Here is a 12,682-nt window from a genome sequence, read left to right on the forward strand (position 1 = left end):
GAAGCTACAGAGACCAGAGCCAAAGGTGTGCATGGGTAGTGGTAGGGTCACTTCTTCAGGGATGTGTCCAGCTATGTGACATATTCCAGAGGTCCTATTCTCCCAGCCAGAGGGCAACAGTCAGACCTGCACACCTCTCTTGCCCATCTCACATTTCCTGCAAAGCCAGCCTGCACCCGTCCAGACAGACACACTCTCACCCCATCCTTGAGCTGGGACCCCCTACTTGCTTGAACACCAGCACTGACACCCCGGGCCACGCTGCATGAGGCGGATCCCACCCCCCCATCCCACACCCAGCACTACCTCTGCCTGCCACGCCAGAGTAGAGGCAGAGAGCGCGGAGGTTCGCCCAGCTCCCAGCACAGCGATTGTCTCGCCGTCATCATCCACAACCTTGAAATCCAGGTCCTCATTGTACTTCCTCCTCTTCACCTGCCGTCCTGAGCGTCGTTTCTGTACACAGGATGAAAAAAGAAGTGCCAGGGGACACAGGCAGACCAGGTGTCTCTCCTTGCTTGAGAGGGAAAGCCCCAGGGCTGCTGGATGTCCAGGCTACCCCCTGCCCTAGCGGGATGGAGGTGGTGAAGAGAACTGGCTCTCCTTGTAGATAACCCCCAACGTGGTGCCCAGGTCTCCATCCTGACCCACACAGCCCCATCAGCCCCCAGGGTGTGCAGCAGAGGGGCCCTGCAGAGATGCAGAGCTCACAGCTCCCCAGGTTGCAGGGCCAACCTGCCTCCTCGTGCTGTGCCAGGGAAGGGGAGCTGCCCGGAGTCACGGTGGAGAGGGACACTCAAGGCTGAGGGACCTGCACCCAACCCTGGGCCACCAGCTGGCTTCAGGCTGACAGAAGCTGGCCTTGGAGCCAGCTCTCTATGTTCACTGCTGAATATGTTCCCTGAACACTGTGCCCAGGGACCCAATTCTTTTCCCCCTCAGAGGCAGCTGGGATTTCCCCCACTGGCAGCTGAGGGCTTGGACATACCTGGCTGTCAGCTGACTCTGCAGACTCCTCTGGGCTCTGCACGGATGGGCTCAGCAGATCCTGATCCAAATCCAAACTGTTCGCTGGTATCTCATTTTTCCTCTTCCCTTTCTTCTTCTTCTCCACAGGGGTGTCCTTGCTGCCAAGGCAAAACGATAGTTAGATCCTGTCCTAGGAATCTCAGGGGAGAGCCAGCAGGCACAGGGCTCTGCTCCCATTGGACCACCCAGAGGCACCTCAAGGCTCCTGGGGCCTCCCCCAGCACCGAGGACCCCCAGTTTGTGATGCTCATTGATCACCACCAAGTGTTTCTCCATCCAGTTCCAGTACTGGGATGAAAGGGTCCACCTGCCCTGCCTGGGGGCTCCCACCAGCCAGGGGAACAGCCCCTCAAGGGCTGTAGGAGTTGGGGTTCAGCTCATGGGGTCCAGTGTAGGCCCAAAAAGGATGTCCCCACCACAGACCCCAGCAGGCCAGGGCAGCAAGCTCCCAACAGCACTCCCAACACTGGCCACACTGCCAGTGGGTGTGTCAGAGAGCCCTGCCAGTAAACCAGTTTACCCCAGTAAACCTTTGCACCTGTGCTGAGGGACAGGCTGCCCCAGATCACGGTTTGTCTTCCTGAGCCATAGCACTGAGTCCCCTCCCAAGAGCACAGCGGAGCAGACACTGCACAGTGCCTCCAGCCAGAGGAAGTTAAGCCCCGTGACGGCCATGAACACAGATGGATTCAGGTCTCACTCCCAAAGGTGCAATGGCCCATCACAGCAGATGGTCACAGAGGGGATCTGGGCTCTGCTCCTGTGAATCCCACCACCCCCCTGAGAAACACGTGAAGACGAGCCCAGCCCCAGGGCACCCTCTCAGGGTAGCGGCCACCCGCACCCCCTGGCACCCAGCACAACCTGCCTGTGCGAGGGAACGGGACCAGGGCACAAGAAACAACAGCTCCCAGCATGCCTGTCCATCCCTATCCTCTGCAAGGAACACAGTTAAGGGAAAGACTCCAAAGTGCTGGTGCCTGTCCCTGGGCTGAGCAACACCCCTTCCTCACTCCCAGCCCCGCCATCCATTCCCTCCACATCCAGACCTGCACAGTGTCAGAGGAATGGCCAATTTCAAAGCCATCCATTTAATGAGAGAAACCATTGCTTGCCTGGGACTGTCAAAAAGTAAGGGTAAAAATCTGCTCTTCAGGCCAAAAACGCCCCGGCCATGCATCCACACTTGAATTAGGGGCTCTGAAAATGCTCTGTGAGCACTGCTTCCACTGAGCAATAACTCCCAGGATATTGATTTGTAAGTCACAATTAACAACCGCTTCATTCATGAACCAGTCGTTGACTATGATTAGAAATAATTTAGAAGAAATTATGCTACCATTATCTGCCACTTAGAGGACTCCCAGCAATCATTCCGTCTGCACAGAGTACTGACCCTGCCTGCTTGCTCTCCCCTCTCCTCCCTGCACTGACAGGGGCCTCCAGACACCTCCCCAGCTCCATCCTGGGCAGGAGGCACAGGGGGACACAGCTCTGCTCCCTGCACAGCTGGCACCTGACACTCCCACAGGCGGCTTTGCTGGTGGCAGACCCAGAGCCTGAAGCAAGTCTGAGAAGAGGCTCGAAGAGAGGCTGTGGAGGCAGAGAAGCTGCAAGGAAGACCCATGAGCTGGGCTTTCCAAGCAGCAGGACCGGTACCAAGTCCTCCTGGAAGGTGCAGGTGAGTGGGAGGAAGCAAAACAGGCTCAGGTTCCACTGGGACAGAGCATTAGGAATGTGCAGAGCCCTGTGGAACTCCCAGACTCCGACACACAGTTTCTTCTGGCTGCATGATGTGTTACAGAGTTATATTAAATGGTCTGTTTTGCACAAAGTGGCCTCTTCACCAGGGCTCTGCTGGTGCCCTGCACAGCAAGTGGATCACCTTCAACCCCTCCTGGTACATGCAGGCCCCAGCTCTGCAGCTGGGGGTACCCTGCCACCAGCCCCACCTCCAGCAGGTGTCCTGTCCATGGCAGGTCACACGGTCATGGGCTGCCCTGGGAGGGCACTGCTGGCAGCCAAAGGACCTGCCAGGGTGGCACCGAGCTCCTACGAGAGCCATGAATGCCTTCAGGAGCACAGGCCTCCACGGTCTCCTCTTTCCCAGGTTTCCCCTGCTTTGGTTGGGTCCCACAGTTCCCGCTGCACGGGCAGACCTCTGTGAATGGCCTGTATGGCAGGTTCTTACTGGTGGAGCAGAGATGTTATTAGAAAAAGCTGCTAGCTGCACCCTTGATCCCAGGGCCCTCCTTAGGAACCAATGCTGCATTTACATGGGCTTCATCCTTCCCTTTCTTGCCCCTTTCCTTCCCTCTCCACCTCGATCTCCCTGCTGCAGCCTTCCTTGGGGCCTGGAGGAGCCCTTTCCTCACCCTCCTGGCACTGTCCATTTGATCCATCCATCCATCCATCCATCCATCCCCCATCTGTTCTGGCTCACCAGCCCAGGAATACGAACACATGCAGAGCCCCAGGCTCAAGGAAGACCAGAAGTGACAGCACTGCACGGCTCAGGGACCCTCTGGGCACCTGGCTCTCACCCTGCTGAGCTCCCCACACCTCCTCCTGTCCACCACCAGCCCACACCCACGGCACTGAAGGCCACCCTGGTGCTGGCTCTGCAGGCCTGGCCTCTCCAGGATCTGCTGTCAGTGAGCTCTGAAGCAGCAGGGCTGTGGAAGACCCAGGGCTCAGTCCTCACCCTGCACACATGCCCTGGGCAGCCACGGTGAGAGAAAGGTGGGCAGATCCCACAGACCTGTAAAGTCCATTCCTAGGGAAGTGTCCTCAAGAAGACCTACCAAATTGATGTTTTCTAACAAAGAAAGATTTTGCTGAAAAATTCCCAGCTGGCTCATGTACTAATTGCATTTACAGTGCAAATATTTTCAGCTCATGGATTATTTACAGTACATGAGGAGGGCTCAGCTCCAACTGATGCGCCTGCTTTGTACAGGACTCTCCAAAACCACTTATTCTCACCAGTCCACAGCAGTAAACCAAATGACAATGGTGCTGTTGAGACCTGCTCTGCTATGTGCACACATCCCCAATTAAAAAGAAATCAGAGCTTCTGTCCAATCAGCCTGTTAATTAAAAGGACGAGGAATTACCGGAGGCGGCGGCGCTGGGCTGTGCAGTCCCAGGGATCCTCAGGCCTCCCCCCACTGCTGGCCTCAGCTGCCAGCACAGCTCCACAGCTGCAAGGAGGGACAGGTCCTGCCACCCAGGAGAGGGACACGGGATGGGATGTGCTCCCCCATGCTCCCCAACCTGAGCTGAGGGAAGGCAGACTGCCAGCCCCTGGGTGTGCGGGGAGCCTCAGCTGCACAGAGTTCAGGGTCATGTTTTTCTCACTCACTCTGCCCCAGCCCCAACACAGGCAGGACAGGCCCTCTGCCACACAGCACTTTGCTGTCCTGGTGGGACACCACCCCAAGGTCCCTCTTGTCCCAGGATGCTCAGCATAAGGGCCACATCAAGAAGAGGCCAAGATTCTTCGGTCCTCTTATGGATCTGGGGTCTTGCAGGGCCTCATCCTCAAAAAGGCACCTACCTGTCCTGTCTGTGCGTGGGCAGAGAGCTCACCCTGCCCTCCCAAACTGGCACATCCAGCCTGCAGCACAAGCACAAGCACATCCAGTGCCACTCTCCAGGCTGCAGCTCCTGCAAGCCCACAGCCCTGTCCACATCAGGCACAGAGACATGGCCACACCACCACTCACCTGCTCTTCTTGGGTCTTGCTCTGGGGGCAGGCTCGGTGCTGCTCTTCTTGTCTTTAGGCTCCTTCGGGGCTTTGGGTTCCCGAGGTTTGCGAGGCTTCTTGGCCACTTCCCTCTGTTTGGGCTCCTTCGGCTTCTTCGACTCCTTCGCCTTTTTAGGCTCTTTTGGTTCTTTAGGCTCTCTCCTCCTCTTTGGTTTCACCTCCACAGCTGCTTTATCTCCCCCTTCCTGCTCTCCCAGATCCTTTTTCTTCCGTTTCTTCTTCACCCCTGTGCCCCCGCCCCCACTGTCCTGCATCCCATTCTGGGTGCTTGTCCGCTTCTGGGGAGCCCCGCTGGGCTCCTCCTTCGGGCACTGGCACTGGCTGCCCGTGTTCGTGGCCGTCACTGTCACCTGGTGGGGCACCTCGTCCTGCTCCTCGCTGCTGGCAAAGGTGTCCTGTGCCTTGCACTCCCAGGCAGACGACATTGGGGAGAGGCTCAGCGCTTTTAAGGTCGGCGGCTGCAGAGAGAACAGAAAGGCGGTGAGTGAAGCGGATGGCACAGCTGGAATCAGCAGGTGCTGCGGGTGGAACCGCAGCCCCACGAGGCTCCAATCCCCCAGTGCAGCACAGCAGTGTCCCTCGGGGACTATGGCTCATGGCCACCATGGGCAGACACAGCTCAGCAGGGAGGACGTCCCTTCCCTGCCCAACGGAGGTGACTGACAGGGGCTGTTCGGCCTCCCCACCAGCCCACGCAGGTCCCAAGCTGGTCCCAGTGAGTGCCCCAGACATGGTCCTGCCTTCGATCAGACACTCCAGACCTCACTCTGCCGAGCCCAGAGACACCCATGTGCCCAGGCCACCTCCTGCCTGTTGCCCAGAGACAGGGATTGTCCTGGCAGGGCAAGGACAGGGAATTAAGGATGCTTTGCAGCCTGCAACAAGAAGTGGGTACCTGCTCCATATGAGGCAGACCTTGGGGCAAAAGAGGGTTAGACATGGGCCCATCCTGCCAGACTGGAGGTGGCACTTCCTCGTAGGGAGGCTGTGGGGCAGCTGGTGAGTGGCCCAGGAGGTGGCAGGCAGCACTGTGCCTGTGGGTTCAGGGCCAGTGCTCGCCCTGGCACCCCACAGCCACGGCTGCCCCAGGCCAGGGGTGCTGGTTCCTTCACAAGCCACTTCCCTGGTGCTGAGGTGCCAGTGCCTCTGGCAGCAATGCCCTGGCCCTGCAGAGCCCCAGCACCATCCAGTTCCCCAGGTACCACCAGAGCTGTGGGAGAGAATGTAAATCTTTACATCTTACAGACTGAGGGCTGGAGCCCATCCAGGGCGGTCTAGACACAGGGTGCTTTGTGCACTTGGATTTCTGATTCGGATTAGATAAAAGCATTAAATGAAACAGACTGGGAGGGGGCAACGCCCCTGCAGCCACCTGTGAGTGGGGCTGTAGGCTTGGCTGGCACTGGTCAGCACCCCTGCCTTGCCTGCAGCCCCCTGCAGTGCTCTGCCCTGGCCCTTGCTGCTGCCTTGGGATGGGGGAGAGCAACCATCCCACTACATGGAGCAGCCATCAAAGGGCACCCAAGCAACTGGAATACATTCAGGGCCAGGAGAAAATCAGCACTGTAGATGCTGCCTCTGAGCCCACTGGCTGTGCAACAAGATCAGTCTCAGCCTTGCATTCCTGAGATCTCACAGCTGAGGGTCAGATGGAACAATTCAGAATCACAGAACGGCCTGGGTTGGAAGGGACCTTACCTAGTTCCAAGCCCCTGCCATGTACAGGAACACCTTTCACTAGACCACATTGCTCAGAGCCCAATCCAATCTGAACTTGAATACCCCCAGGGGTGGGGCAGTCACAACTCTGGGCAACCCGTTCCAGTGTCTCACCACTCTCACAGCAAAGAACATCCTCCTAATATCTAATTTAAACCTACCCTCTCTTAGGTTGAATCCATTCCTCCTTGCCATCCTGTCACTACATGCTCTTATAAAATAAGTCTCTCCCCATCTTTCTTGTAAGCCCTGTTTAGGTACTGCAAAGCTGCAATTAAGTCAACCTGAAGCCTTCTCTTCTCCAGGCTGAACAAAACAATTCTCTCAGCCTTTCCTCGTAAGAGAGGTGCTCCATCCCTCTAATCGACTTGGTGGCCTCCTCTGAATTTGCTCCAATGGGTTCATGTCTTTCTTGTGCTGAGGACCCCAGATCTGGAGGCAGCACTGCAGGTGGGGTCTCACCAGAGCACAGCAGAAGGGCAGAATCACCTCCCTCACGCTGCTTTTGATGGAGCCCAGGAGATGGCTGGTTTCTGGGCTGCTAGTGCACACAGATGGGGAATGTCCAGCCTCTGATGCACCAGCACCCCCAAATCCTTCTCAGCGGGGCTGCTTTTGATCTGTTCATCTCCCAGCCTGGATTGATACTGGGGGTTGCCCCGACCCAGGCTTCCTGAAAGATCTGCCAGCTCTGTTCCACTCCCTTGTCCCAGAGGGTAGTCTCTCAGGGGATCCCACTGACAATCTCCCCGAAGAGCTGGCAGTCTGCTTTCCTAATGTTCAGTGTCAGTGCCTTGCCCTGGGATCCCTGGGGGCATCAGGCCTGCTGTGTCCCAGCAGCAGTGCTGGTCCCAGTCAGCAGCACTTGCCTCCAGCTGGAGCAGCCAGAAGCCTCTGGCACAGGCTCTGCCACCAACAGGCCATCAAATGCCAGCCTGTAGGATCAGGCTCATGGCCAGGACTCGCACAGGCAGCAGACACACAGAGGGCAGGGACACCAGGCTGCTTCCCACCAAGTGCAGGCAAGGTGCTGCCAGCCCAGAAACCCTACTGCTCCCAAGGCTTCCCGGTTTGTCTTGAGGGGAAAATGTTCCATGTCATGCTTCTGAAGTCCACAGCAAGCTCTGGCCATCCACACAGGACTGTACTGCCAAGCACAGTCTGCTGTGAGAGCCTGGCTCACTGCCACGAGCCAGGGAATGGGCTTTTTCTACTTCCCCTTGAGGAGGTTCAGTTTATCCTGGCTTCTTGTCAACAGGAAAAGACTAAGAAAGCAGTGCCAGCCTTATCTGTGCTCCTGCATGGCTCCAGAGCACCCTCACCACTTGCCTGCAGCAGCCTGGCGGGTTCTTTGTGCCAGGCAGGAGCTCACTGTGCCCGTGCTGCTGCCCCAGGGAACACCACCCCTACTTCCGAAGGATGAGGGGCTGAAGGCCTGGTGTCACGCTGATGGGGACAGCAGGGAGGCTCTGCTGCAGCAGCAACCTCGGGCTGAGTGGCCTGAGACACACATCTCCACGAGCCCCCGGGCTGTCCCTGGCTGTGAACGGGCTACGGGGCCAGCAGTGACACTGCCACGCTCAGAGCCCCTTCACGGGGCAGGAGCAGGGACAGCTGCAGGAGCCCAAACCCAGCAAACCGCAGCCCTGGGGCGCTCCCACAGCCGGTGGGCAAGGCAGGCTGCTCTGCCCTGCTCTGCACCAGCTGGGGGATGCTCTAGGCTGCGCTCTGACCCTGAGGGGGCAGGAGTTGGGCAGGGCAGGCAGCATTTTACAGTCTCCTCCAGGAATAGGGACAGCCCTAGTGACAACATGTGCATGCGCATGGCTGGTTCCCCACAGGCTTTACTGGGCACACTCTGAGACTTTTCTGTTTCAGGGTCTCAGATGACTGCAGGAATCAGCCAGCACCTTTCTTCCCCGATCCACACTGTAAAAGCAGTAACATCTTCCCTGTACTTTGCTTCCTTGCCTTTAACCAGTCACTAATTTACAGAAAGAGCTTTTATCAGGACAACACTTCACTTCTTTAAGAGCGTTCGGTGAGAAATATTCTCAACAGCTGGTTGGAAGCCCGTGAGCCCTGCACCAGCCCAGCCCAACTTCAGCCCTGTGATCCAGTTATCTTTAAAACCCCTGGCAGATTGCAAGGACTAACTCTGCTTTGTAAAAGCCAAGCTGACTATTTACCAGTGTAGTATTTTCAGATATAAAGTGTTTATTATAATTCCTAACTATTTACTCAATATCCAAGTGAACCTATTGGCCTCTAGTTTCACATTTGCCCCCCCCTTCCCTTCCATAACGTGGCCCTGATGGGTGATGGCCCCAACATTATTAGCAATTCCCAAATATCACCAGGCTTACAAATCCAGAGTAAACACCATCAAAGCAGGTGGTTTGCATTGCTTTGCTCAAAAATGTCTTTATCAAACCCTTTAATTTAAAGGCATCTCTGGCATCAGGGATGGTTTTGGGTAGGGAGCCTTCCTGACTGAGCTGTTCTGCCAGTGCTCAGTTTCCACAAGCCCTCATTCAACATCCTATTTACCCTGTGACTCCTCTTAAAGGCTTTTTAGTCCTGAGATGGTTGAAAAAAGACTTGTTATTAGACTCTGTGTCCTTAGTGGTTCCTAAAAATATACGTAGTCCTGCCTTGCTACAAGGTTACTTTTAAATTCACAGAGCATGTCTCCTTTTTCTTACTACAATTTAACTAAGAGAAACATCATTTTCTGTTCAACTGTCCCTTCTACATGTCTTTGCACACGCCTACCTAAGCATGCAGCTTCGTTGCTTCTGGGGTATTTTGGAGTGGGGGAGAAGTAAAGGTCATGACTTCCAGGTTTCAGCAGGTGATGTCCATCTCTGAACATCTGGTACCCAACAGAACCAGCCTCTGCTTCCCCAGAACACTTTTTACCCTTAGAACCCTGCCTTTGCACTGTTTCTCAAGTGGCATTTTTTTGGTGATGATTGTAATGATTTCATGTTTCCATAATACACTTTAATGTAACGTTTGTAATTTTTTTTATTCACAGAGGAATCTTCTATAAATTACATTTCATACAGTCCCTTGGGATCTGCTGCAGCGCCAAGCCTTGTCCCATGTGTCTAACTAGTGTCAAAGAGAAGATCAGGGCAAAAATGTTTGAAACTTCCCCAGAGAGCCGTGGAGACTAACAGATAGCACTTATAATTGCACAACCCATTCTAGGGCAAAGCCAGGGTCAGGGTGAGCCTTACTAGTGTGTTTCCTTAACTGGAAATTTGTTTCATTTACAGTCTCAATTTGACTCCTGAGTTTTTCTTCAGGGGTGGGGGAAAACACCACCAGGAGACGGGAGACAAAGCTGCTCCTACCCCTGGTCCTCAAAGGGCTCCCTCCTCTCTCCCAAACTGCTGAGCCTGTGAGATGCACCAGCCACCCCAGCCCATGAGGGTCACACAGCACCCCTGACCCTCTCTGAGCCCTCCAGCAAAGCTCACAGGGATGTAAAGGGACAGTTTACAAACTCTACTTGGCACACGTGCAGGAGCTCAGGAGCAGGGAAGTTCAGCACTGTTACCCCATACCTGCTCAGGACAAGGACCAGCTCAGGCCACTGGGACTGCCTGTGGTCTGAGCCGGGTGGGAAACCCTCACCCTCTCCCTCACCTGCCTGCGCCAGGTACCTGCAAAGGGAAGAGCAGAGGAAACTGCAAAGAGAAGAGAGGGGTGAGGAAGAAGGAGGGAACTGGGGGCAGGACAGTGCAGTTAGGGACAGGGGGTCAGGATGACACTAGGATGTTATGTGATGAGAGTCCTAAGAAGCAAGTGAGAATGGAGAGCAGCAGGCAGCTCTGGGTGAAGACAAGAGAAAACTGGGCCCAAGCACCTGGGAGAGGTACAGCAGAAGAGGTCAGGCTTGACTGGATGGGGCAAAAGATTCTGCACCTTTTGCCCAGCCAGGAGGGAATCATCACACATCTAGAGCCCTGCTACCTCCACGGCCTGTAAGACCCTGACTCCAAAGCTCCTGGGTTCCCACCCCGTGGCCAGTCAGCCTAGCAACATCTGCTGCCCCATAAAAGTGGCACTGATTCCACAGGTTGTGCACTTGCCACGGGCTATCTGGGAGAGGCAGGAGCAGAGAGAGGCTCCCCTGGACCCACGTGGCAGAAGTCACAGGCCAGCAGTGCTGGGATGTATGATGGGGATGAAGCAGACGTTGCATCAGCGCTGTTGGATGCTGGAGCCTCTTCACCAGCCAGCATCACTCCTGATCCATACCCAAACCCTGCACGAGTTTGGGTGCGGGAAGGGAAAAGGACCAACAGATTCACGTCCACCCCACTGCCCACCCTGCAAACTTTCCCCTCCAAGAGCACAGTGTTCCAGCAGAGCAAAGCTCTGCCACAGCCTCGGGACCTGAACGGCAGCTCCATCCAGCAAGGAGGCCACAGGTGAGAACTTCTCATGGTCATAGCCAAGAGCAGATCCAGCTGCCCTGGCTACCAGGCTCACGACAACATTCACACAACAGTTTTGCTGGGCAGTGTGACCACAGCCAGCAGCAGCGACCATGCCACATGCCACCTTGCATCCAAGTGCCAGGACCATTCAAACCCCATTTGCTGCAGGCTTGGTCAGGCTTTCCTACAGCCCGCCAGGAGAGCCCCACAGAAGCCCTGCATTTGAGTCTAGGGCATGGCTTAAACCCCGAAGAGATTTGTTCTGTACCTGGAGTGTCCTTTGACTGCAGAGGCCATCAAAGGCTTCCACGCTCTTTAAGCACAGACTGATGCCCAGGTGTGGCCCAGCACCCCTGCTGCTTGGTTTCCCCCCACAGCCCCGACCAAAGCCACCGGCCAGGCTGCCATGGCACCAGCAGCCCAGGATGGGCACCGTGGCACAGCTCTGCCTCCCTGAGATGGTCACGCTGCCTGCCCCCAGCCCAGTTTATCTGCACAGCTGGCTGCAGAGCCTGACGGGAGCACAACAGGCAGCGTCTTTCACAGAGGGTTTTGGCAGAGCTGACCTCTGCAGCCACTGCCATCCCCACCAGCGGCGCGCACAGCACGGGCTGTTGCGTTCTGGTTGCTGGATGTCCGCACCCCTCGTTTCCAGCTCTTAAAGCAATGCAGCAGAAGCTAAAAATACACAAGTGCCACCTTCTATCATGTCTCTGAGCAGGCTCTGCAGTCACCATGGGATGTGCATGACGGAGGTGGGGCCTGGCTCTGTTCCCGACACGCTCCACCATGACGCAGCCTGCAACAACTACGGCCGGGGAGCTCTGTCTCGTGACCAGGACGGTCCCGGCAGCGGGACGTGTTCCCACTGTGCTGGAACAGGGCACAGGTGGGGCAGAGGGCAACACTGCTGCCCTGGGCTGTCCAGGCTGCCCTCCCTGCTCAGTCCTCGCTGTCAGAGTGGGAAGGCAGGCAAGGAAAGAGCATGGGAAGAGAGCCTGGACCATGTGAGTGCAGCCCTTGGACCATGGCAGAGGACCAGGACCATGCTCCTGGCCGTGGGTACAAAAGAGCACCCTGGCAGCTCATTGCTCCCCCTGCCCTTTATCCTTACAGAGCAGGTGTCCAAAACTTCTCCATGCATCCCCAGCTCTGAGGGTCATCACACCTGACAGTCTCACCGTGACAGAAAGAAGCCCAGGATGGACCAGCAGCCCATGGACACCCCTGGGACAGACTCACAAGTGTCGTTAGGCTCGGACGGCTCCTGTCTCCTTGCACTGGCTCCCACTGCTCAGGACGCTGCTCCTGCCCCAAGGAGCTCCGATAACAACCATCAGCAGCATTTGCAGCGAGCAAAGCTCACCTTTTGCTTAACAGACACATGAAATTTAGGAAAGTCTTTCATTTTATGCAGTGAGTGCTTGAAGCAAAGGCAAGTAGAGCTCCCAGAGATCCTCCTACAGGCCTGCAAGAGCTGCTCAGCAGCCACACAGTGCCTGCAGCCCTGGGCTGATCCCACTGCATTCCCACACCGCCGGCTGCAGACCACAGGGCATTCCCACCACCTGCAAGCCTAGGCTGAAGGGCCAGAAGAAACCTCCAGAAGAAGGTAGGAGCTAAGGGGTCACAGGGCTTTCAATCTCTCCAAGAGGTAAGCAATGCTGTTCTGCTCTCACAGTCCACGCAGGATGGGAGCATTTCCACGAC

General features: G+C 56.2%; 1 protein-coding gene across 5 annotated transcripts in view; it reads right to left on the reverse strand.

Moving 5' to 3' along the window:
- Positions 1-12,682, reverse strand: part of CHD6 (chromodomain helicase DNA binding protein 6) — an 85,738-nt gene that overhangs the window by 38,822 nt on the left and 34,234 nt on the right. For all 5 annotated transcript variants that reach the window (XM_027904705.1, XM_027904703.1, XM_027904702.1 and 2 more), the window contains 3 exons: positions 4,758-5,257; positions 989-1,127; positions 307-456 (listed from right to left, as the gene is read on the reverse strand). In XM_027904705.1, coding sequence (XP_027760506.1) covers positions 307-456; positions 989-1,127; positions 4,758-5,224 — 756 coding nt within the window. In that variant the 5' untranslated portion in view covers positions 5,225-5,257. The remainder of the gene's footprint in view (positions 1-306; positions 457-988; positions 1,128-4,757; positions 5,258-12,682) is intronic.

Source organism: Empidonax traillii, unplaced genomic scaffold (assembly GCF_003031625.1).
Source record: "Empidonax traillii isolate 1590-97213 ecotype Southwest subspecies unplaced genomic scaffold, ASM303162v1 scaffold1078:size286220, whole genome shotgun sequence".
Taxonomy (NCBI): Eukaryota; Metazoa; Chordata; class Aves; order Passeriformes; family Tyrannidae; genus Empidonax; species Empidonax traillii.